General features: G+C 48.3%; 1 protein-coding gene across 3 annotated transcripts in view; it reads right to left on the bottom strand.

Annotated features, from left to right (window-relative positions):
• Nucleotides 1-25,076, bottom strand: part of MTOR (mechanistic target of rapamycin kinase) — a 124,111-nt gene that overhangs the window by 33,595 nt on the left and 65,440 nt on the right. For all 3 annotated transcript variants that reach the window (XM_028108223.1, XM_028108225.1, XM_028108224.2), the window contains 3 exons: nucleotides 10,282-10,357; nucleotides 7,223-7,362; nucleotides 666-766 (listed from right to left, as the gene is read on the bottom strand). In XM_028108223.1, the coding sequence (XP_027964024.1) occupies nucleotides 666-766; nucleotides 7,223-7,362; nucleotides 10,282-10,357 (317 nt within the window). The remainder of the gene's footprint in view (nucleotides 1-665; nucleotides 767-7,222; nucleotides 7,363-10,281; nucleotides 10,358-25,076) is intronic.

Genomic DNA, 25,076 nt, shown 5'->3' with positions numbered 1-25,076 from the left:
AGGGGGGTGAGCATTGGGCAGCAAGGAGAAGAGAAAATACAAAACTGTCAAAATTTTTATAATAACTGTTGGAGAAGGTGAGGGCATATGGGGATTCATTATACTATTCTCTTCACTTTCTTGTTTTAGTAAAGTTCTACAATAACAGTTAGGAAATAAAAGGGGACAGAAAGTTGTCCTATTTCTGCTAGGGGTACAGACATGATGGGTGGAGCTCCAGCAGCCATACCGGATTATGAAGTAGACTCAAAAATGGAGCCCTCACGCAAAGCAGAAAATATGGAGAGAGGCTAATGACAGTGGAACCAGGACACCAGGCTGGAAATTTCTACTTCTAGATTTTATTTATATGAGAGAAAAATGAACCAGTAATTTGTTTAACATAAACAATACCAAACAAACCTCATTAAATATCTTGGTTTTGATGCTTGCTCACCAGTTTCCTTGGCTTCCCCAGGAAGGGCCATTTTTACCTGAGTCTAACAAGTTACTCATGGTCATCAGGTAGAAGGGAGAGGTGGGAGAAGTACATGTGGATACAGATTTCTGGACGCTTTTGTGGACCTGACGTCTCTACCCGGAGCCACAGTACCTTCCTTTTCAAATGCGAGCCCCCACCCTCCCTCTCCCTACCTTGACCGGGGTGCCTGCGAGGGAAGCCTCACCTAAACCCCATGCAGCTGCAGCAGCCATGCGGGCCATCTTGGCTTGGGTCTCATCATTAACCAGGGTCCACTTTTCACAGCACTGCTGGTGGAGCTGCCCCCTGAAGGAGAAGAACCATACAGTTGGGTTAAGTGAAATCACCTCCATAACCTGCTCATTTTCCTCTCTAGTCCCTTGGCTAAAGCTGGGGCTACACAAAGACTGGATGACAGGGGCCTGCCTGGAACTGGGAACCTTTATATTAAAAGCATTTTTGACTGGGTCCTAAGATACAGAAGAAGTGGTCAGTGATTTGTTGTTTCTATGGCCTCGTGGCTCACAATTTGTCTGCGAGTGGCTTTATCAAAGACAGGGACTGTGTCTAACTCTGTGTGATCTGAAATGTCCTGAACATCTGGCCCTCTTCATAAATATTAAATAGCCTCTGTCCTATGCCAAGGAACTGTGGGCTCTGTCCCCCAAGCAGGCCTACAGAGAAAGCAATCTGAAGAGACACATCTGGACACATTCATTTTGGGCTCAAAGCTGTAGGGAGAACAGGCTTTTAAAAGTGTGATACGCACGGCTGCATTCTGGGATGAGACTCAAATGAAATCAGCCAGCACAGAAGGAAGAAGGCTCTACCATGGTCACACCCCCAGAAATCCAGATGCTCACTCTCAAATTTTGCAAAACTACCGTGAGTGTGGGTTAGGGCTAGGAAAATTGAGATCTGAACGGTGCTCCCCAGACTTCAATACACAGACAACGTCGACGGCCTCTCAAGAAAGATGTCCTGTTGACTGTTGACGCTGTTGCCTTCCACGTTCCCCTTCTGAATGGAAGGAGATGAGACCTTGCTAGTGGGTGAACAGGAGCCTGTTTTTCTGTGAGCTTTGAGACTCAGCTAGGAGGCTCTAATCTTCTCTGCTTTCTGAAAGAGATGCTGCAGGAATTTTTTTTTTTTTTAAAGGATGTTTTAACTTGGTCTTGGCAGTGGAGTCAAGAGAAAAGGTACAAGTTCCAAGTGGCCCAGCTCAGAAGCCGTGTGGGACGTGAGCTGCACCGCACGTGACAAAGATGCCGAGGTTGGGTGGTGCTGAAGGGCTCTAGGCGGAGCTCACCGAGAAGTGGGCTGGCGACCACATCTAGGATGACTGCTCAGGGCCGTGATCCAGCATTGTGTCAAAGGCAGTCATTAACCTCACCGTCTCTCTGGCGCATGATCAAGAGAGCCAGGGACACAACATTTTAGTTCAACACACAGCTCAGATCAAAAAGAGGAAGAGGAAGTGGGCAGCCTTCATGCCCTATGCACCTACTGAAGCTAAGTGATGAAGCAGGATAAAGTGGGATGTTGGTTTCCTGCCATCCACACCCAGAAACCTTCCACTACTGGCCCTGGGAGGGCTGACCCAAGACCAGCGGTTCTCACACTGCCCGTGCATCACAATCCCCTGGAGGCTCCTTCAAATGGATTGCTGGGTGTCACCCCTTGAGTTTCTGACTCAGGAGGTCTGCAATGGGGTTAAGAATGTACGTGTCTAACAAATTTCTTGGTGATGCTGCTACCGTGGCCCGGGGGCCACAATTTGAGAACCACTGGCTCAGCAGCCGATTTTTGCTGGAGTCCCTCCTGGACGTAGGGGAGAAAGCTACCTGATCACCGAATGGTCCTTCCAACCCTAGGTTTCAAATGTGGATAGCTGGTGGCCACAGGCAACTCAGCATCTCTAGTCTTCTGTGAGGACCATCCAGTTCTGGGCCATGGGTCTGGGGATTTGGCTTTGCTTTTCATCTAGAGGCAGGGAGAGAGTTCAGTATGAAACACCACAACCCGTGACCTTAAACGACAAAACAGGGAGCAGGAGAGGAGCAGCACCCTGGAAACGCGGTCCCCTGACAGGAGACACAGGCACCGCCTTCAGGCCACAGCTATGGCAAGAGCTGCCAGGACACACAGAAGCGGGTTCCTTTCCCAAAAGCACTCGTTAGCAATAAGAACACAGAATATACTGAATCCTAATTCTCAAAGGCAGGAGGAAAACACAAAATCAAATAAATAAAAAAATATGAGACTGTTCGTGGGGCAAACACTAGGTTCTGTTTTTTCTTTTTTTTTAAGATTTTATTTATTTATTTGACAGAGATAGAGAGAGGGAGAGCACAAGCAGGGGAAGCAGCAGGCAGAGGGAGAGGGAGAAGCAGGCTCCCCGCTAAGGAAGGAGCCCAACATGGGGCTCGATCCCAGGACACCAGGATCATGACCTGAGCCAAAGGCAGCCGCTTAACCAACTGAGCCACCCAAGCGCTCCAAGGCTGTTTTCTGACACCTCTCACAACACACAAGGGAACACTGGGCAGAAGGCCCGCCCTCCAAGACTTTGACTTTCCCGCCTAGTACAGCAGCAAGAAGCTCAGAGAACATTCTTTCCTGTGGAACACCTAAGTGGTTGGCTGCCTATGCTCTCCTGAGCAATCTGTTCTCCAGGACCCAGAGGCCGTGTTACGGAGCAGTGTGGGGAGGAGGCTGACTTACATTCACCGTGGCAGCAGGTGTGGCTGTGTGTGCCATGGAGCTGGGGGGGCGGACAGCTCTTGTAGTTAGCTTCCTGGGGAATGCGGTACATTCTCAGCTCACTGGTAACCCCTGATCACTGCGGATGCCACCTCTGCTGACAACTGGCCTCAGTCAGGCATATTCCGGATATATACTTAAAGTGAAAGCCATTTTAAAAAATTGCACACTCAAGAGAACTGACTGAACAAACCATATAAGAATCCTGCAGACGATCAGGAAAAGAATTCTGCTTCTTTCATCTCTTTTTAAAATCTCTTTCAGTCTGCTGCATTTCTAAATCCCCTGGTCAGCATCACCAGCCACTTACACTTTATAGGTAATTATGAAACTGGAATGAATCCAAGAGAGCAGAGGTAGAGGGGGCCGAGTCCTGCCACGGCAGGAGACCCAGATTACTTGCTCTTGGGACCCCTCAGACAGGCTGTGTCGACTTCACAGGGTCAACTCCCCTGAGTGTCACAGGGGATTAGACAGTCACAAAGTTTTGATTAGACATCAAAAGTCACTACGTTTTGATTAGACATCAAAAGTCTCTTCAATACACCCAAACTATCCCTATGTAACCCGTGGAAGGAAGTGCTTGTCTCTAATTCCTGAAGTGAGGGAGGGCCTTGGAGAGGCCTCAAGGAGGAAGCAACAGTACAGGTGGACTCTGAAAGGTGGGGAGAGTGTCCAAAAGTGGAAAAAGGAGCAGAGGAGGAGGTGGGCACTTCAGGAAAGCGAATGAACAAACGCAACAAATTCTGTGGGGTTTGGACAAGAGTGAAGTTTGGCCCGAGTTCGGATTGTGAGGTAAAGTTCACTGACAAGTGGGCTGGAGTCACAATACCAAAGGCCTGGATGTAGGCTGTAACATTTACATGTAAATCCAAGGGCAACGGGGAGACACTAAAACATTTTAGGAATTGGTTAGAGTTGAATTTTAAGAATGTTTACACCTTGTTTTTTTTATCTTTCTCTTAATAACATGGTTGCATGATAACCGATCTGAAAATGGAAAAAAATTGTTTTTGAAATAATGTGGCTAATTCTCAACCCACTACTCTTCTGCTTTAGATTAGTACTGTCCAATAGAAGTTTTGAGAGTGATGAAAATGTTCTGTATCTGCACTATCCAAAGCGGTACCTGCTACCCACATGTGGCTACTGAGTACTTGAAATGTGGCTAGTGTGACTTGAATTATTAATTTTACTTAATTTTAAATAGCTACACTTGGCTAGTGGCTACAGTACAGTTTTAGATACCTGTTGGACATCAAAAAACAAAAACAAAACTTAAAAATCTTAGTTGTACAAACTAATGAGGTAGATTTGATAGGATATGCTTCCTCATGGAGGTGAAGAAGTATGGAATGCTAATTACAGAAATAAATAATGGCACTTGAATCTCCCTAATAATGGTTAAGCCAGACAAGCCAATTTCAAGTAATTTTAGACTATTATTTGTATATATGTGATCCAATGCCTAAAGCTAAAATCGTTGACATTAAATTTTCATGCAGTACAATTACATCTTTTATCTTAGAAATACAGTAACAACTTTATATTAAGAAACAAAAATAGCAATCATTTACCAAAGAATCTCTATAATTAGGTACAGAAAAAATGTGTAGTGGGAGAACGTTCTTTTTAGAAGACTTCCTTTGATTTTTTTTTTCCCCCAATAATAACTGTCCAAGGTATAGAATTGCAAAACAAATCTAAAGTTGCCTATTTAGATAGCCTGAGGTTGACTAATCCAATGGAACATTATGCGGCCCTTCAGAAAGTGAGGCAGCACCTGTAGGCAGTGATGTGAAGGGTGGCTTACACACGTTCTGAGAAAATAAGGTGCAAACGGTGTACAGAGTTCACCACCACAATGTATACGGGTGCACAGACCATCGCTGTCTACACGGAGACCCGGTCTCAGTGGCTGGGGGGCTGGGGGACAAGGAGAAGACTTGGTTTGCCTAGTTCTGACACTGTTTTGTACTAGTGAATTTTGTGCCATGTGCACATTACCTTTTCTAAAAAATAATGCTTTAAAAATAAAAAATGAATACAAGAACGTAGATTAACGGGCGCCTGGGTGGCTCAGTTGGTTAAGCGTCTGCCTTTGGCTCAGGTCATGACCCCAGGGTCCTGGGATCGAGTCCCGCATCGGGCTCCCTGCTCCGCGGGAAGCCTGCTTCTCCCTCTCTCACTCCCCCTGCTTGTGTTCCTTCTCTCACTGTGTCTCTCTCTGCCAAATAAATAAATAAAATCTTAAAAAAAAAAAAAAAAAGTCCCGAACACAGATCCAAATGGGAGGGTGCAGGTCTGTGGAATTCTGCCTCCCCCAGATGGCTCCTTGGAGGCCTGCTTTCAGGGGAACCTTAGGCTTTAGGTTGATGGTTCCAGCCTTGCTTTATTCTGAAAACCAGAACTGTAATTCCTTCCGCTCTCACTTCCACCTCTAATCAGCCTCTAAATCCTGTCAACACCACCTCCTACACAGCCTGGGATCCAGCCCCTTCTCTCCACCCCGTCCCTCTCCACCACCATCCTCTCCCCTTGGGCGGCCTCTCAAGTGGTCATGCCGTCCCTTCTCTGGTCTCCCTTCAATCCACTCTCTGACTTTGCTCCCAAAAGGGTTTTGCGTATAAAGCAAACCTGCCAACCACGGCCCTCCAAGTCCTTGGGTGGCCTGTCAGTAGCCCCAACTCCTCACTTGGGAGTATAAGCCCCACACCATCTGGGTCCTAGCTACCTCTCCTGTCTCACCTTCTACCTTTCCACACCACACCTGACCCTCCAAGCCACACCGAGCTTTCCAAACGCTGAACACACTGTGTGCTCGCTCCTTCTCACTGCACCCATTCAAGTTAGGTATCACTTCCTCCTGGAAGTCTTCTAAACCTGGATTAGGGCCCCTTCCTATTTCCCACAGCCCCCTGCACTTCCTCTTTTTGACTGCATTCACTCTGTATCACAGCAGCCCAGCTGTCTGGCCTATAAGCTCTGGGAAGGCAGAGGTGGTGTCCGCCTTGTACCCTGCTGTGTCCTTGGGGCCTGGTGCAGGTACTGGCCATGAATGAGGGCTCAGTAATTACTGTCTGAATGGATAAACAGGGGGACCTTTGGTCTCATGTCTCAGAGAAAGTCTGGATAATCTACTCATGGGCAGGCAGTATGGCATGTTAACTATTTGAAACTGTAAAATATTTCACCATGGTACTATGGCACTTCGTTTCAACTATTTCAAAAACTGCACTAGATGCTGGCGAACAGAATAGGGGCCATTTTTCCTTCAACGCCCCCCCAAAACTCCCCAGACCAAGACCTCGGCAAGTGTTCTCAGCTAAGCATTACTGTTGCTTCTACCTGGGGTACCCCATTCCCATCTCCTTCAGCTGTCCCCCAGCCTTAGTCCTTCCTCCAGGGAGAATGGCAAGGCCATCCCGCTCCCTCTGGTGGCCTTTCAAAGTTGTCTGCTCCGACCATTGTCACTGTATACTCTAGCCTGAATAACTATCTGCAGTGTGCTTGTCTCATGAGCCTCACGATGGAGGAAGGCCTTTTTTTCTTGTCTTTCTAATCTCTGGAGCCTTGTGGAGGGCTGGGCATGTAGTAAGCATTCCATAAAGATGAAGCATCTGGAGAGGGCAGTGATTTGTTCTTCTTTTCCAAAATCATTAGCAAGAGCTAATAAAGAAAAGAGAACACTGAGGCTACAGACTAAGAACCTGAGGTCCTCCTAGCTGTTGGTCAAGAGGCAGACAGAAGCAGCCCCTGTTGATCCCAGGGGCTCACCTGAGCCTGTCCCGTCCTAGAGCATTACAAAGTCTAAATGTGAAAAAACAAAAACAAACCCCCAAACCCCAAAGTGGTAGATGATTAACAGGAAAATACCAGGTGAAACCAAAATGAGTGTCTTAGGTGAGAACTCTGCATGGGGGAAGCCCTTCAAACCCCCTAAAGCCCCAGCAAGGACGCCTCTGGCAGCCCCTTGGCCACCGGGCCGCGGCGGCTCACCATTCCCCCAGGGCCTCGAGGCAGCGCATGCGGCCCAGCATCAGCTCCGGGTCATCCTTGTTGGTGTCCATCTTCTTATCGTAGGCCACGAGCGCGTCCTCCCACTCGTGCAGTTTCTCGTACCAGGTGGCCTGGATCTCCTGCCAAGGGGAGAAGAAAGAGGACTGCGGTGGGCTGTGGGCATGGAGGACGTGGGGGTGCGTTCTGTAATCCACACACTGCCTTTCCTAAGGCGCTAGATGCTTCACCTATCCCTGTACGGCTTGGCTTTGGATGCAAAGAACTTCAGAATATCTGGAGGTATATTTGGTGGTGGTGTGAATGCCGGGGGACTTGGCACGTGGACAGAACGATCCTGGAATGATAATCGGAGAGCAGATGGAAGGCCGTGTCCCCACAGCTCCAGCATGTGGGGATGCAACGACAGGGGAAATGATTTGGGACAGCAGGAAGCCCCGACCAGAACTCCTGCAAGGAGCCAAGGCCTTGATCCGCTAGAGTGTGGACGGTGGGCCACAGGAGGGGGATGGCAGCTGCTTTCCTGATGGGGCCGGAAAGACCAGGCATATCTGCATAGTTGCTGGAGGAAAATAACTCGCTTTTTAAAAGCTCTTGATTCTCTGCGTTTTTAAACTTTCAGGAAATAATGATTTAAAATACAATATAACACTACCACTTAAAATTCTTCGGAAAACCTTTCCTCCTTCCATCCAATGTTCCCTCCTGCTCAGCGCTTGGCAGCTTTACCAGTGTCAGGGGCCAAAGGCTGGTTTCCATTCCCCAGGCAGATGGTGTGCCACGCTGAAATGCAGTGCTGGCCACGTGAGGAAGAGGGGCTGCAGTCTCAAAGCTGCAGACTCCAGCTCTCTAAGTGGTCAGGGGACAGACTGTTTTATGCCTCTGCCTGCCCCCCACCGACCCCCCACCTCCGTCTGTCTTCTGGGCTTCTCCATCACCAGCCTAGTAAGTGGCTATTTCTCTACCAGGTCAGGGTAGTGGCTCTCCAGGGATTTCTCTAACGGCAAGATGATTCCGCAGTGGAATCTGTATGATATAATGCAGGGCCCACGTGAGTTTCCCCCATCACCCTCCGCTCCTTTCTAAATAAAACTGATATTTGAGTACTATACATGCTGACAGCTACTCCGCTAAGCTCTCTGAAAGGACCTTTTCTTCCTGAACCTCTGTAAGGAGGTCACTTCTATTTTCGGTTGTGAACTCGTGCCGAAGTCCCCTCGTCTGTTTTTGGCACAGCCAATCCCCTCTGCCACCCAGCGGCTCTTTCCCCAGTGTCAGTGAATGGTAGCGTTCACCAACACAGGCGTATCTGGCTCTGTGGAAGGCCAAACTACCTAAACTTCATCTTCCAAGCCTGTTGAGAAGAATATGAAAGAGAAAAGGTAGAAGAGTCACTGTCTTTTAGAAGAGTCACTGTGAAGACAGTGTCCCATGAAAAACGCTTAAATTGAAAAGGAACACCAGTCTTTTCCCATTTTGGGTTTCTACACTGGGTGGGCAAGAGAAAGGGGCTCGTGATTGGCGGATGGCACAGGCTCAGCACGAACAAGCAGAAAGCAGAGGGAGCGGCATGTGGAGCAGGTCAGGCGGGGGGGGGGGCAGGATATTCTGAATTGCAATAGATTGCAGAAACTATAAGGTTTAAGCAATGAATCACGCAAGATTCTAATGAGATTGCTATTATATAAACTGTGCTGAGAAAGCACGGGCTCTGCCAAGAAAAGGCAAACTGTTGTCAAGCTTAATAAGCTGCAACTACCTAAACATAAGAGAAAATCCACCCTGGGTTTGGCAATAATCCTGGAGCAGAGGGCCACCTTTAGAACCTAGAGATGGAGGAACTTTCACGGAAGGTTGGCCCTCTGAGCCGCTGGGTAGAAGCTATTGGCTGGCAGATCACCTGAATGCCAGATGGTCACGAATCCTTGCTTCTCTGGGCACTTCCTGCATCCCAAGCTCTAGGGACATCGAAGGAGGGGGCGTCTTTGCCTGGGAGGCTACGCTAAGTGCCCCCTCGGCTGACTTTCTTCCCTCTACAAATGAGGACGGTGGCAAAGGTGGATGAGACATAGTCCCTTCTGCTCTGTCATCGGGAGAGTTGCCGTCTTGGTCTAGTTACAGATCTGTCTCCGAGACAGCAAAATACTCCCTGAAAAGTTTTAGTTCAATTTCCTAGCCCCTGTGTGAGGCAAAAACCTGTGAAGCAGCCCCGAATTTCTTCACTCTAACACACTGGGCTCTGGATTCTGGCAAATCTGAGTAAGTGGCCTACATGACTAATGAAAGGTTCCTCATCAAATACATGGACCCAGAACATCTTGACCTTCCAGGAAGTCAATGCTGAGTTGATTAAGTCAATGCACCCTCTCAGGACCACAGAGGGTAATGGAAACATTTTAATACTGATAGGGCAAAGATGGCAGGAGAAGCAGCAGCTATGTGAGCAATAATGAAATGGAACAATCCCAATGGCACGTATAAATTACAGTATGCTGTTTTCTGGAGAATTGGCCATGGCTTCTTCTGACGTATGTACTGAGCATTAACTGTGGGCCAGTGGCGACGCTAGGCACCACGGACCACACGGAATGACTCAGGTCGGGGTTATACAGATGATGCTAGACCACCTGGGTTCAAGTCCTGGGGCGGCCAGGTTTCACCGATTCACTGAATGCTCAGGCAAGGCTGTTACTCTGTTGGGACCACCTGCCCCTTTCCCGTAGAATGGGAGAGCAATCAGACCTTTACTCAAGGGGCCGTCGTGAGGACTGAATGAGATGGAGTATAGAAGGGCCAGGCACAGGCCAGGAGTTTGATATATACCAGCTACTCCTTTTAATCAGATTCTGTCCTCACGATCTATATTTGGTTTGAATATAGTTCATAGAGCCATGGTCTCCTTCAATACAGGAAAGTCAGCATCGGACGTCACTGACTGAGGAAAAAACAGAAAAGGAGAGTAACTTTCTCAGGGTTGTGGCCGAGTGCCTCCCTAGCCACGTCTCTATCTCTTGCTTTTCTAAAAGGAACGAGGCACTTACCAGCTCTCCAAAGTGTTTCATGGCATATTCTAACACCCCGGCAGCTGCCTCTGGTTGCTGTAGCTTATTATTAATGCTGGGAAAACAAAAGGAAGAGGGGTTACACTCAACATGTCGGAGGGTGGGAGGCGCAGGGGTCTTTGCAGGCGGAGGGCTCACCGGCACGTTGGGGACAGCATTTTGCAGATGGAAAGGCAGCACTGATTGTGTATGACCACCCAGCAAGCTCAGCCCGAATGACTTCATCTGAGGGATGAGTTCATCTTGATCCCACACTCCTGGTTTTGAGGGGGCAGCGTCTGGTAGACAGGAAGCCTCTCTGACTCTGGGGCCCTTTCTCCAACCAACACAGACTGGTTTCCACTCAGATACTGTCAGTCAGGCAGCATGTGTCTGTTTTCTAAAAACTACAATCCGGGGCCCCTGGGTGGCTCTGTCGGAAGCGACTGCCTTCGGCTCAGGTCATGGTCCCAGGGTCCTGGGATCGAGTCCTGCATTGGGCTCCCTGCTCAGCGGGAAGCCTGCTTCTCCCTCTCCCACTCCCCCTGCTTGTGTTCCCTCTCCTGCTGTCTCTGTCAAATAAATAAATAAAATCTTAAAAAAAAAAAGTATCTACCAATAAATAAATAAATAAATAAATAAATAAATAAATAAATAAATCCCACAATCCCTCGGTCCCAAATTGGCCCAGCTGTAGAACACAACCAGATGAGGTCCCTCTGAACTTCTAACTCTCATTTCCTCTCATCAGTTGCCTTCAGGAATAAGACACAGAAGTGGTGCTGAGGCTGGGTCACCCCCGCTCGTGACAGAGCACCCCGGGGACTGTGGCTGTGCAACCATCTCGACTGCTCCCCTGACAGCCCATTTCCTTCAAAGTCGGATGCTTCCTTAGACCCTCTTCAAGGACCACCCCCGCCCTCTGCAGCGGGCAGCAAACGGACCCCACCCAGGACCACGTGCCTGGCGTCTGGCGCAATGATGTTTTTCACTGACAACACACTACTCTGCTGTCATTGGGCAGCACGTGGCACCGGGACCAACTGGGGGACTGTAACGTATCGGGACAACTGAGCAGTAGCAGCGATGGTCTGTGCCTGGAGCTGGTTAACCAGAGAGGCTGCAGAGAGGTCCTGGACGCTGGACAAGGCAGGGCTGAGACCCTTGTTCCAACAGGAACGTACGTACGTACGAGGGGAAATGGCAACAAAGCCTACGCTTATGTTCAGGAAGGAAACGAGGGACGAAGCAGACCTGAGAAAGTCACGGGCCAACAGTGATGTTATCTGTTCACAGGTGGGGAGCAAACTGACAGTCCAGCTTGGGAGTCTAGACTGTTCTAACGAGCATGGGATCCAGTTTACTGCCCTAAGTACAAACTGTCTACTTGACTAGAATTAATTTTTAAGTGGTTTTGGGAAATGCCAGGATTTGGGTTTAATGTGGTAATATGGCAAGAGATTGCTGGGACAAATACTATTTTTTAAAATTCAAATTCCACCACATTTATTCCAATAAAACCATGAAGGAACTGCCCATAATCTGTCAAACCAGAGAAGTTAACATTTGTGAAAGTAATAATCTAATGCCTCATGTTTACAAAGCACATTTCAAATAATCTTTCCAACCTATCACTCCTTTGACCTCACGCACGCCCGAGAGAGTGGGCAGGAAAGGTATTGTCAGTCTTGTTTCACTCCTGGGGAGACTCAGGCCCAAAAGGGCAGCAAATTTCCCCAAAGCCCACCATGAACGGGGACAGTCCCCGTATGATCTGAAGCAGTCTTGCGACTCTCCCTCGGTAAGGTGAGTATGAGGCGAAGCAGCTTTGGGTGTTGGGGCCAGAAAGCTTGGGCTTATACTCTTGGAGGCCCAGCTCTGCTACCTATAAGCTGTGCGACCATAAACAACATATGTAAATGTATATAATTATATAGTCCACGTATTCTTTTTGGTTCCAGTGTGGATTACTGGGATGGCCGTGGTAGAAATATTAACTGCTCTGGTGAGGAAGACAATGTGTTCCTTGACCAAAGCAAAAGAAGTTAACTCTAAGAATCAGACATAAAAATCCAGGAGTTCCAATAAATGTCTTCCAGTCTTGTGTTCTGGAGCATATGCTATTTTCAAGAATAAATTATAAACATTGCCAAAGCTTGCCTCACTCGGGACAAAGCAACACAAAACCGGAGACAAGCAAAAGGCTCTCCCCACTCCACTCTCCCACTCATTATGCATAAAAAGGAGAGCTTTGCAACAAACTGACCAAAATCAGGCAGTAGTGGTTAGGAACCTCAGGGGAAAAATATGAATTTTACCTTCATACTGCTACAGCTTTGATATCCCTCCTCTAAGGACAGACCAACTTAGGCGTGCGAATTAAAAACAAACACACAAAAAAAACAACCCAAACTCATCAGACGGCCCCCACTCCTTTAAGGGAAAGTCCAAGTAAGTCACCTGCCCGATGCCTCCCACCTAAATGTGGGCGGGGGCAGGGAGGATGCAGACAGAGCCCAGTGAGAAGGAAAGAGAGGGGCTGGCTTCCTTGGGGGAACCACAGACCAGGCCTTTAGCAACTGCCAGGAAGCCTGGAGGTGCGCCACGAGACTCCTGGTAAGCTCTGTCCGAGAGTACGGACAATCACTGCAACACTACAACTTCGACTAAACGGACTAAAACACAGCCATGAAAGAGGGGTGGGGTCAGTCGGAGAAAGGGTCCCTTTCAAACATGAAATCCCTGGCCTCTGAATCGAGGACCTGGAGGGAAGGAGGCGGTACCCACCTACAGTAGGGCTTGAGGACCGTCAGAGCAGGGGTTTTAAGTTACCCAGCTGCTACCCCCGTTTATTCTCTCTTCCTCCCTGTTCCCCCTTTATTTTCCGATAGGACTTTCTCCCCAAGCTCCACTTCTCTCTTCTTGCCTTCCACCGAGTCTCCCACGCGTGCTCCAAGGCTGCTGGAGGGCGCAGCTGCTCATGCAGAAGTTCTAGAGGTAGGTCAACAAAACTCCTGGTTGTTTGGGACCTTTACTTTTTCTCCTCCTCCATGACTTCTGGCATTCCACTGTGGGCGGCAATGTATTATAATAACTACAGAAAGACACCTAAATTTACTGAGAGCTTACTGCATGTATCAGGCACTGGGCTTACTGCTTATATGTATTACTATCTCAACTCAACGAAGTAGACTCTAATATTAATATTCCCATTTTACATATGAACCAACTGTGGTCCAGGTCACGGGCTACTGTACCATTAAAAAGGATCTTAAGTAGTAACTAAGGGTGTGCTGTAAGCGCTGCAATGGGAGGGACAGTGCCTGAGCCTTCTACCCTCGCAGCAGCAGGCATGCACGAACAGCTATGCAGTGAAGGAAAGCAAGAACTGGGTGGCGTGTATCAATTAGCTAACTCTCTCCACACAATTTGCCGTGCAGGAGAAAGCAGCCCTGCCAGGCTTTCATTTTAACTTCCTCACGGATGCCCTGGCTGACACTCCCCTCTGACCCCTGAGCTCCCATCCCCTACTCCTTTCCTTTCAGAAGCTGCTGCTATGCCTTGAAGCCTCCCAACCAAACGGCCAGCCAGGTGGCCACAGCGGGCTCTTCCAAGGCAGCCTGTTTGAGGCTGCCAGGCTCACAGAGCCCAGACTGCAAAGTGTGGGATAAATAAGTGTCTGTTGGAAACTCAGTAGTTAAGTGCCCAGTCTCCTGCCTACTTGGGTGACATGCGGCTGTCCTCTGAAATATTCCCCTTTTAAACTCAGATGTGGTTTTATGAGACTGAAGGGAAAGACTGTATGTGTGGCTCGTGGGAGGAAATCACCTTCACTCAAAGCCCCCTTAATGATGAGCTCTTGTTTTACGGGGCAGCTGGGAGTTTTCTATAGGCCATTCTCTAAACGCTCCCTTGTGTGCCCCTCAGTCTCTCCCTGTTACTGCTGCAGGCTTCAACAGGGCAAACCGTGCCAAGCCCTGGCTCAACGACACAAACCAGACCCCACTGTCATCAGTCCAGGTAAAAAGATCTCACAACAAACAAGCTGAGGGAGCTGGAGGTTAGGCGGCAACGTGCCCAGAGAACAGTGTGCTGGAATGACATGTTGACGGATTTCCCATCTCCTCTGGACGAGCGCTGAGGCCCCAGGACAAGAGAGCTTTGTGAGCTGGTGGATGCTGAATCCCACAGCTGTCTTCACGTGGCGGTGGGTTTATCTGCACTCTGCTCCGTCTCCAGCAGGAAGAGCCAGTTGAGAACTGACATGAATCTCCAGAACAACCAGAAATGACCTCTCCGTGCAGTAAGTCCCAGCGCCCACCACTGAACCTGGTGCTACAGGGACCGTGAAGAGACAGACGAGCCAACACAGTGAGGGAGGACAGCAAGAGGGGAAGAGGCGATTACAGCACTTTCGCTCATTCCCCACCTCCCCTTCCCCACCCCAAGATTTAATTTTTATTAAGGGAAGCTGAGTTGAGAACCAGAAACTGGGAAAATTCCTGGCAACTGAGGGAAACACTTTCTAGAGCCGGGCCGAATTAATGAATAAGGTCAAGGAACTGCCTCAATGCCTTCCCTAGCACACATATTACGTCAAGCATCTTTCCCCCCACCCCCCACCCGAAAATTCCTCTTCAGAAGCAGGGAAAGTGCTAGGGTGAGTAAGTGACTCAGATGCGAAGGAGCATCTCTGGTGGCCTCAGCAGGCGCCCCAGCAAGAGCGACGGCGGAGGAGCTAGGGTGGGGGCGGGGGAGGTGCTGCTTACTTCTCTGTGACCCTCCCTTTCAAGCTCTTCCTCAGTGCTTTTCACATGCAGGATGAGGCCGACCAAAAGGGTCAGTGGCTAACTGCTCAAGGTCTTAATGCTGACCCACAGCACAGCAGTAAGAGGGCTTCTGGCTTGGCATCCAAATGACCTGAGGAATTCCGTTGTTTCCTGAAGGGGTTTTGAAGTCATTGCTCCATAGGCTTCTGGACTGATATCAAATCCAAAGTAATTTGGCTGATAACTAATTCCTTCTTGTATGGCTCATCTGGTTATCGACCTCATCTCTCAGCTTCGGTGCCTCAGTGACCTTTATAGGCTATTAAGAGCAAAGCCCGAGCCTGTCGGAAAGTCAGTCAAATAAGGAGCATCTGCGGTCACATCTGGGGGACCACTTAGGCTTTCCTAGTGCTCCCATCAGGAATTTATGAGAACATTATGCACTCGCTTCCCAAATGGCTCTGGGCTTTCTTTCTCCTGTCTATTTCTAGTGCAGACCACAGTCTGTGTTTTATTTGGTTCCCTGTCAAGTAAGAATTCTCTGAATTCCCTTAGCGCTAGGCTGGTGACACATGCAACACAGCTGACAGGGACCCTGGAGGGTCTGACCGAGGAGCTCCTGACCCGCCAAGATGAGGCCAAGCTGGACACTGCTTTGGGTCCTCACCACTGCATCGAGCAGTCTATCTTGCTTCTCTTACAGAGGAGTCACTGCTCCAGACACCATTCCCGGTCCCTTCTCCGAGCCCCAAGACTTAGCTCTGTGCCCCAAGCATGATTAAAAACAGAACGGCTCGATTCCTACACAGAGCCAGGAAGATGTGAAGCCGGCTGGGCCCCGATGTCTTTATCAGGCAATTACCCTAGGACTCTGGGGAACTCAAGGATGTGACAGCCTCCCTCTGAACAGGGTGACGGAAGAGCAAAGGAGAGCGTGAAGACAGAAGGCAATGTGCAAGCATCTGAAGTGTGACATGAAGAGAGGCCGCGAGGGATGACTTAAACGCAGGAGGAAAGTGAAGGCAGGCCAGTTGGCCTCAGTCATCCACCGAAAGCCACAGTCAGGTGAAGACAATAGCACCCCTCGCTCTTTTAGGGTCAAACTTCCCTTTTCTGCTTTAGGAACTCAGGAAAAGTCACTTCACTCCTTTCCTACATATTAACAAAGGGAAGTCCAGCCTCGTTAGGAGGTTTCAAAGCCGGGACATTCCGTGTCCCTGGTGCTCCCTAGGGCACCTAAGGCATCAAGATAAAAAAAGATTTGATGCAGAAGAGGGGGCTTGCCTTGGACAATCAAATGGGTTCCTGATGTCTCAGTGCAGAGTGTCTAAAGGGGAAAGAGCTCTTGCTTGGTCTTCACCCTTTCCCTCGGTCACAGTTTAAATGGTACGTCTGTCACAATACCTAGAGGACATGCTAAATCTGTGTGTGAGAAAGTAGGAACTCTCAAGAATAAAAAAAGACAGAATGCTAATAGCTGTGTAGGGACAGAGATTAGGGACAGGGGAGACAAAAAATCCTATCTTTCCAAGATTAGAGAGGGGAGGTATGTCTTCTTCTTCAACTTCACTGCAATTTAACCACCTTTTTAAAAATATTGTTTTCAACTATGCATATTCTACATAAATAAGTGGTGAGCAGAGCATCCATATAATTTTGTATTTTGTTTTTTCACATAACAGAGATATTTCCCACTTGATCCAGTCTTGGTAATTACTTTTAACCTCCTTGATTTCGTCCTGCCTATATGGCTCCCGTGCCTGTGACCGGTCTCCCAGGTGCACCTTCCCGGCTGATGGCGGGCGGCACTTGCATTAGGCGCGCTGCTCAGGAGCGCTCAGCGCTCTCCCGCGAGCGATACGTGACCTGCCCAGTAGAAGTGTGCAAGGCCGGCTCTGGGAAGCAAAGCGCCCATCCCCTGAGGACAAAAACAGCGCTCAGCAAGAAGCCAGGCAAACTGTCCTGTTTGACACATCACATCCAGGCACCCCCGTGGCTGGACGTGGGGCCCAGGTGCCCGAGCACAAGCCAGTGTAGGGCACTGTGAGGCCGCGTGGCCCCAGAGTGTCAGGGCACACAATTTGTGCCGGCCGGGTTTCCAACCCAGGGGCCTGTCAGAGGCGTGCTGTAAAAATGATGAATGGCTGTCACATTTCCAAGGCTCCGGCTGACTTAGGGAGCCATGGGCAGACACATCACTCCCAGCATGTCAGCCAGTTAATTACTTCCAACTTTATCTTTCTTGTCAACACTTCTTGACAAATTGTCCATTATCTTTTTATTCTACAACAATGAGCACCGCTCCTTTTCTGGTGATGCCTGGAGGTTTTTCTCCTCCTTAACGCTTCTTGGGATGCGTCTCAGAGCAATCATGAGCTCTGAGAGAGATGAGTAGAAAGAGGAGCTGTCAGGGAGCGAACAAAAGTGGGCTGGGCTGCTCGGGTGAACCCAAAGCTCATTTTCAACTACCCTGACTCCCAAGCAGAGTGGATATTTTGGCTAACATCCTGATTTCCTGGCTTCCCGATATCCATGAGCTCTGGCTCCACCCCTTATGGGCATGAAGCTGGGACACGAAAGGTAAACGAGCTGGCTTCTAGGGATCCAGCAGCGTTGAGCCCTCCCCTCGTAAGGGGGTAAGCAGAGGCGAGATGGCCTTCTGCTCCACTAAGAAGAGAGGCCGCGTTGTTGAAATGCTGATGCCCATTCTGGAATCAGGGAGAAGAGAAAAATAAGCCTACTTCTGGGTCAGGACAGGCCGACAGAAGGTGACCATGACACGCTATCATTGGGCTACCAAGATTCATAGCTTATGAGATGACCAAAAGAATCTGGAGAGACCAGCGGGGTTGCCACCAGCACAGCTAGCCGACACTGGACAAACTGTGTCAGAGGCGGGTGTGGGGCAGAACCCAGCACCTGCTGCATTTCATCAGTTGTAAGACGTGCACTTTAACATCTCTGAATCATGATATGGCATGTCATTCAAGGTTTCGGAGCACTGGGACATGGTTTAATTGCCAGCAGTAACCCCCGCCCGCCCCGGCCCCAGCGGTACATAGAACTCAGAAGCAGCTCCTCTAACTCACCGTAAGAGAGGTCCCATTAAATCTAAAGGCATCCCGGAGGGTGGGCTAGACACAGCGGAGGGACAGACGTTTACTACTGAACTACCGCAAGCTTCCTCCTTTGGTCTTGGGCTGCAATGAAAGACCCTCTGTCCTTTTGGTCAGCTTTACGAGAAACCCCAGGACTCCTCCCTTTGTCCCGCTCCTCGCTGATGGCCAGCTTTCTGCGCTGAAAAGCAGCTTTCCTTGGGGTTTCGAAGGTGCTCTATAAAGACAAGCTGTTGTACAGTGAAGCTGTAGGAAGTCTTCAGAAGAGCCAGAAATAAATGTATGCTCTACCAGTGACTGGCGAGACCTGACCTCTTGAGTCTGGCCAGATGTAAGAGGGCATTACAGAAAAACACAGGGCTCGGGAGATGTGGTCTGTGCTCACGCTCTGGCCGCACAGAGGCTTCCCCAGTCCATGCACCGTCTTGCTGCATGGAGCTGCCCCCTGGGGGGGACAGATTCCTAGAGGCACACTGCACTTCTGAAGTCAGCATGAGCCCAGAGGCTTGGAATGTGTTTTTGTCGAGAAGTGAGGAGCTTTGAGCAAATCCTCACCCCTCTGGCCAGAGTGCTTTTGCTTCCAGCAGAGGTAGGCGAAAAGAACAAGACTGTGCACCTTTTCTGGAAGCCAGGATACAACGGGAAAAGCAAAATTCATACTTCCAAGCAACACAGTGGTGACACTTTGGGAACATGTGTTTAGAATGATGACACAGAGTGGGATTTATACACGCTCTAGGCCCTTGCCTGCAGACTGCAAAGCCCAGGCACGCTTGCCGTTAACTGGTTGCTCTGGTGCAACTGGCTCAATTTCTCAAACATTCTCAAAGAATTACAATCCCCTTTTCCCGTTAGTGCGGCCTAGTCAGGGAGGCAGAGGTCCGGCCTGAAGGGAAGCTCTGCAGTCCCAGGGCAGCTGGGTACGAACTTGTGGTCTTATCCTGTACCTCAGACAGGGTCTTGTCTCCAGCAAGAGTGACTTTCTGCTATTGCAACGTAATGGGCATTTCATCCTCTTTCGGGGACAGCAAGATGTGTCAGGTTCCCAGATAAATTATGGGGAAATGTTACTTTGTTCTGTCTTCAACACAAGCTACTGCACATGGCCCCCCAGGCCACGATAATGGTTCACTAACAGGCTGATGCAGATTGAAGTAATCAGATATGCCGGTTACACAGGCCTCTGCAACAAGGTAGAGCAGGACAAAACCCTGCCCCAAATGCTCTGTGGTCCTCCTGCTGGTCATCTTCAAATGTAAAGAAAGAGGGGTAAGACACAAATCAATGGTTTCCAGGGAGACAGAGTGATTATACAGTAAGGAGGCTGCCTCCAGTTACTGATTAAAATACAAGGTTGAACCAAGTGATCTCAATGCTTCCAGTTTCCACTGCCTTTGATTCTGTGACTAAGACCTACAGAAGAAAAATGGACTCGGAGCAGGACAGAATGTGGTGGCCAATGATGAAGGCCTCACCATGACAAAGTACTGCCAATGACCATGGAGAGAGACTCTAAGTCTCCATGACAGATGTTTATGTAGGCAAAGAGAACCTTCTGTTGGGAATTCATTCTTTCACTTGACAAGTTCCAATGAAGGACGTTTTTGGTCTCAGGCTTTGTGCTAAGAGCTAGATGTTAGAACTACAATGGTAAACAACAGATAAGGTCTTTGCTTTCCAAGAGCTTACAGGTCAGTTAAGTAGATATGCAAAACAAAAAAACAAACCCCAAGATAAGTGCTGTGAAGGTAAATACCGTGAAGAAAACAGAGCGCTTAGATGGAGACTAACGTAGGGGGCTTAGTTTAGATTTGGGAGGGCAAGGAGGGCTTTTCTGGTGAGATGATAATTATATACCTAAATAATAATACCTTTTTTAAAAAAGATTTATTTGAGAGAGAGAGAGAGAGAGAGAGAACAAGCAGGAGGAGCAGAGGGAGAGGGAGAGAGAATCTCAGACTCCGCACTCGGCATGGAGCCGGATGTGGGGCTTGATCTCACAACCCTGAGATCACGACCTGAACCAAAACCAAGAGTCAGATGTGTAACCGACTGCGCCATCCAGTCCCCCCTGAATAATAATACTTACTAATCACTAGACACTGACTATGTGTCTGCCACTACTGTCTCATGAGCCCTACGTATTTTTGAATCAACTTCCTAGTTGAAGTATAACACATATATGTACCCAAGTATACGTAGGGTACAGCTTGATAAATCATCACAAAGTGAAGATACCCTGGTAGCTGCCTACCAGACCCAGAAAGAGAGCACAACACACAATAGAGGCTTCTCCAGACCACGGCTCCCTTCTCACCTCCAGAGGCAACAATTATCTGACTTCTGACACAACTGGTTGGTTTTGCCAGCTTTTGAACATCATCTAAACACTCAACATGATGTTGGGAGATACATCTATGTTGTTGCATGCTATGGGAGTTTGCCCTTTTACTGCTGAAGACTACTGCACTCTATGAATATACCACAACTTATCCACCTGGCTGCTGAAGGGCATTTAGGTGCTTGTTGGCTCTTGGCTAGTATGAGTGTGGTGTTCCTACGAACGTTCTTGTACATGTCTTTGGTGCAAGTGTGTTCGCATTTCTGTTGGGACTATACCTAGAGTAGAACCGTATGGGGTTTGTTCAGCTTTCAAGGACACTGACAAATTGCTCTCCAAAGTGATTTTCCCAATTTACATTTCCGTGGGAAGTATATGAAAATCCCCACTTGGCTACTGTCAGTGTTTTCCACTGTAGCCATTTTAGTTGGGGTTTAGTGGTGGCATGTGATAGTTTTAATTTGAATTGCCATCATGACTAATTAGCTTGAGCAGCCTTTCATGCGTTCACTGGCCTTGTGGAGATCCTCTTTTGTGAAGTAAGTGCCTATTGACATCTCTTGCTGATCTTTAACTTGGCTACCTTTTAAAAAATTGTTGGGTAAGAGTTCTACATATCCTCTGGAGACAGTGTACACAGAGGTATGTACTGGAGATCTCTTCCTGCCTTTTTACTCTCTTCATAGTGTCTTCTAATGAACAGAGATGACTCCTTTTTTTGCATTTGATAATGTTTTTTGGATGGTTAGTGTTCTTTGTATCTTGCTTAAGAAATCTCTGCTTATCCCAAGATGTCAAAGATAATATCCTATGTTACCTTCTGGAAGCTTCAGTTTTTACCTTTCACATGTAGAACTCAAACCTCCTCTGAACTTCAAGTTTTGTGTGTGGTGTGAGGTAAGGGTCAAGAGCCCTCTTTTTCCCCATAAGGCTACCTAGCTGACCTGGAAGAACTTACTGAAAAGACTATCCTTTCCTCCCTGTTCTGTGGTGCTCCCTTGTCATAAATCAAGTGTCTACATATGTGTGGGTGTTTCTGGACATTTGATTCTGCTCCATTTATCTATGAGTCTATCCTCATGCCAACACCATACTGCCTTAATTACTTACGGTAGCTTTATGATAAATTTTGTTTTCTAGTAGTTTAACTCCTCCAAATTCAGTTTTCTTTCTTCTTCTTCTTCTTTTTTAAAGATTTTATTTATTTATTTACCAGAGAGAGAGAGAGAGAGAGAGAGCGTGCGCACAAGCAGGGGGAGTGGCAGGTAGAGGGAGAAGCAGGCTCCCCGCTGAGCAGGGAGCCCGACGTGGGGCTCGATCCCAGGACCCTGGGATCACGAACTGAGCCAAAGGCAGACGCTTAATCTACTGAGCCACCCAGGCATCCCCAAATTTAGTTTTCTTATTGAAGAATGCCTTAACTATTTTAATCCTTTGCTTTATTTAACCAAAAATTCTGTGAGGTAAAGTAGTTATGATTTTCATCTCTACTGCACAGATCTGTAAACCCAGAGAAGTAATTTGCCTAGGGTCATATAACTATCAAGTGATGGGAAGGGATTAGAACCCAGATTTGCCCGATTCTAGACCCAATTATTTCAAGTCCTTCATATACCGCCTCCTTAATCCTCAAGCCAGATGATCCCTTCAGGGCATTTAATATGAATGCGTTAGATTTCAAGAAATTCTAATCTTGTTTGCCAACTACAAAAAGCCACTTTCCCAGTGAGGCTGAGGAAAACAGAGCAACAAGAGGTAAAAGCTGCTTAGATTCCTTCCAGAGATGCCTCTGTCTCCAGAGTAGCAATCACACCCCTCACACCCAGGTCCCTCAGGCCTGGCTCCCCTCCAACTCTCAGCTTTAACTGCCCCCCTTCTCCCCGACCCTTGCTCCCAACTCTTAAGCCACGCTCAACTACTTGTGTCTTCCTACTAAATCAAGTTCTTTCACAAAGCTGCACCTTGCTCACGACGCTCCCTTCCACCCCTGGCTACCTCCTCTTTTTCCCTGAGACCTGGGGATCACTCCCCTTGGGAGGCCTTCCCAAACTCATCTGGGTTGGGCACTCCTCCTCCTCTGTGCCCCTGTCCTCGTGTCACACTGTCCTAGAGCTCAGCTGTCTGTTTCTCCAACTAAACTGAGGCAGCTGCGGCTGGGCCGGCATTGTCACCATGCTCTGCAACTTGCATGCTGGCTCACAGAACCGGTGTTTGCTACAAAGTCTGAGGGGGAGCCGAGACAGACTCTTTTGCAGGGTGCTATAAATGAATAATAGACTCTAGGAGGAGCCGGAGAGAATGCCTTCTAACCCATCCAGAATGCACTCTTTGGCAGAAGTGGCGAATGAGAAGCTTAGGGAAGAGATGGTTGTACCTTCTGGGACGGATGTGGGCTTTTAGCTGGGACAGAAATAGGCTGGAGTGACACAAAGTCAGGTATGAAATGGCTGCATATAGTAAAGCAAGCTGAGAGGCATTACAAGACTTTAGGAGAAGTAAAATACCATTTAGTACACAAACTTAACAAGGCAGGTTCTTCTGAGCTGAATTCATTCAATAAACCGGAAGTTTGGTTCTGAGGGTAGTTGTTTCTCTCCCTCACCAATTTCGCCAGTGATGGTTTTAAGAGCAGGCACGGAGAGGAATACATTAGAAAGGAGGAGTCTCTCTAACCGGGACATTTTCAAGAAAATGAGACCTGACACTGCCATTTGGGTAGAAGGAGAGACCACCTCGAGGCCCTTCCCTGCTCTGTAATCCCCAGGCTGCTCAAACACCTCCAGTCCTTGGTGCCAGCCCGAGGCAGCGCAGCCCCAGACTGTGAAGTCTTCGAGAACTTTTCAGGCTACGAGAGAGCTCACTGGCTTTTCTCATCAAGAATATAAGCTTGATTTTTCATAAACATCTTTCCCAGGAACATCAAGCTGACCCTCTTTCACCACCAGCAAAATAGAGAAAAGGAAAAACTGCAAGGTGTCCAACACAGGCTTTCCAGATTTTCTCAGTTAATTCCCATTTTTATGGTCATTTTATTCGCTGAAGGGCAGAGAAGGGAATAATAGCTTTTTGGAGAAGGAAAACCGGTCTAGTCTGCCACATCCTTCCTGGTTTTCTCCACTGGCTTAGCTGTACTCAAAACAAGGGTTTACTTTTCCTTCTTTCAGAAATTCAAAATCTAGGACATCACAGGGTTGTGGATGTTTGGAGGACTGATAATCTTCTGGCATGGGAAACACTCTTAATTTGCTAAACTTTTTAATTTGGGGTGGGGGTTTACTGACATTTGGGCAGCTTAGATGATGTAAGAAAATCTTCAAATAAGGAAAGCCTCTGTCTCCAACTTATACCTCATGTTAGAAATGGGTTTTCAGAAAATAAATGTCAGAGAGCAGGCATTCATGCAAACAGCTAGATGCTTCTGATCCAAACTTACAAAACCCTAGGACGGATTGCTCCATGGGTTGCAAATACAAATGATTGATTCACTTTCTGCCCAAATACGAAAATCTATTCATAACGGTTTCCTGTTTGGGCCGGGGAAGCGGCCACTGGGAAGAACAAACAAAAAGCTGGCGGGGAATCCATAAAGCCCCACTGTTCTGTGGTACTCTGTCTAGCGTGTTACTGCAGGGGAGCCCTAAGACGGCAGGGTCACACATGATGCTCCACGTGGCTGTGTGGGTCGCGCGGCACAAGCTCACTGCCGGCTGTTGGCTGGATCGACTTGAAGATCCTCACCGGGTTCAGCAGCCTGTCGGATGCTGACAGCTGGGGCTGGGTTTGAGTTAGTGAATGCCGTGGGGCAAACCGCAGTGCCCAGCTGGGCTGGGTATTTGCGTCAAGAGAGCGGGGACTGGCTGCCAATTCTGAACAGGGGCTGACAAGTTGCTAGAAGATGCCAGCCATGTCCTGACCCTCGGTGGGCAAGGAGACTATGGAAAGGAGAAAACAGACCCTGATCTACCCGAGCCACTCCCGCTTTTTCACTTAGAAGGGAAAAAACTGTTTGGTAACTCGAGCCTCCTGAACAGAAACGGCTTTCTGGGTAGCCAGAAGTCCCAACTGGAAAAGGACTCTGGGGGATCACGGCAGGGAAGGAGGGTTGTCAGGTATGAGGCTCGTGTGTGAAGGACCCACACCACACAGCAACAGTACGAGGACTGCCTCAGCGGCTCTGTAAGACGGAAACGGCAAGAGTATGTTGCAAACACAGAGTTCGCTACCGTCTAAGGACGGAGGGACCTCTGTAGACATTCTCAGTGAAAAACTCACGTTAAGTATTTAAGTTCTGCTGAAATCCCAGGTTTTTCCCATTTGTTTTCAAACGAGTAGTGCCCTTCAAACACAGTACATGAGAAAGGACAGTAACTCCATTTTCAGGGATATATATCACACAGAGAGAATAGCTTCAGTTTGGCAGACTGTATTACATAGGACAAGGGAAATGAGATTATAGATATGGATTTATTAGGTGACGGGGATTCCTCTCCCTATGATTTAATGTACTTTCCAAGTTTTGAAATACAGGCCAAGGATGGGCCTGTTCTCTGTTGTGCCTACAGATGGATG

The sequence above is a fragment of the Eumetopias jubatus genome, unplaced genomic scaffold (genome assembly GCF_037043125.1).
Source record: "Eumetopias jubatus isolate StellerSeaLion01/CBP00866 unplaced genomic scaffold, mEumJub1_p1.0 scaffold_4, whole genome shotgun sequence".
Taxonomy (NCBI): Eukaryota; Metazoa; Chordata; class Mammalia; order Carnivora; family Otariidae; genus Eumetopias; species Eumetopias jubatus.
The sequence above is the reverse complement of the archived record's forward strand: the minus strand, read 5'-3'. Positions and strand labels throughout refer to the sequence as shown.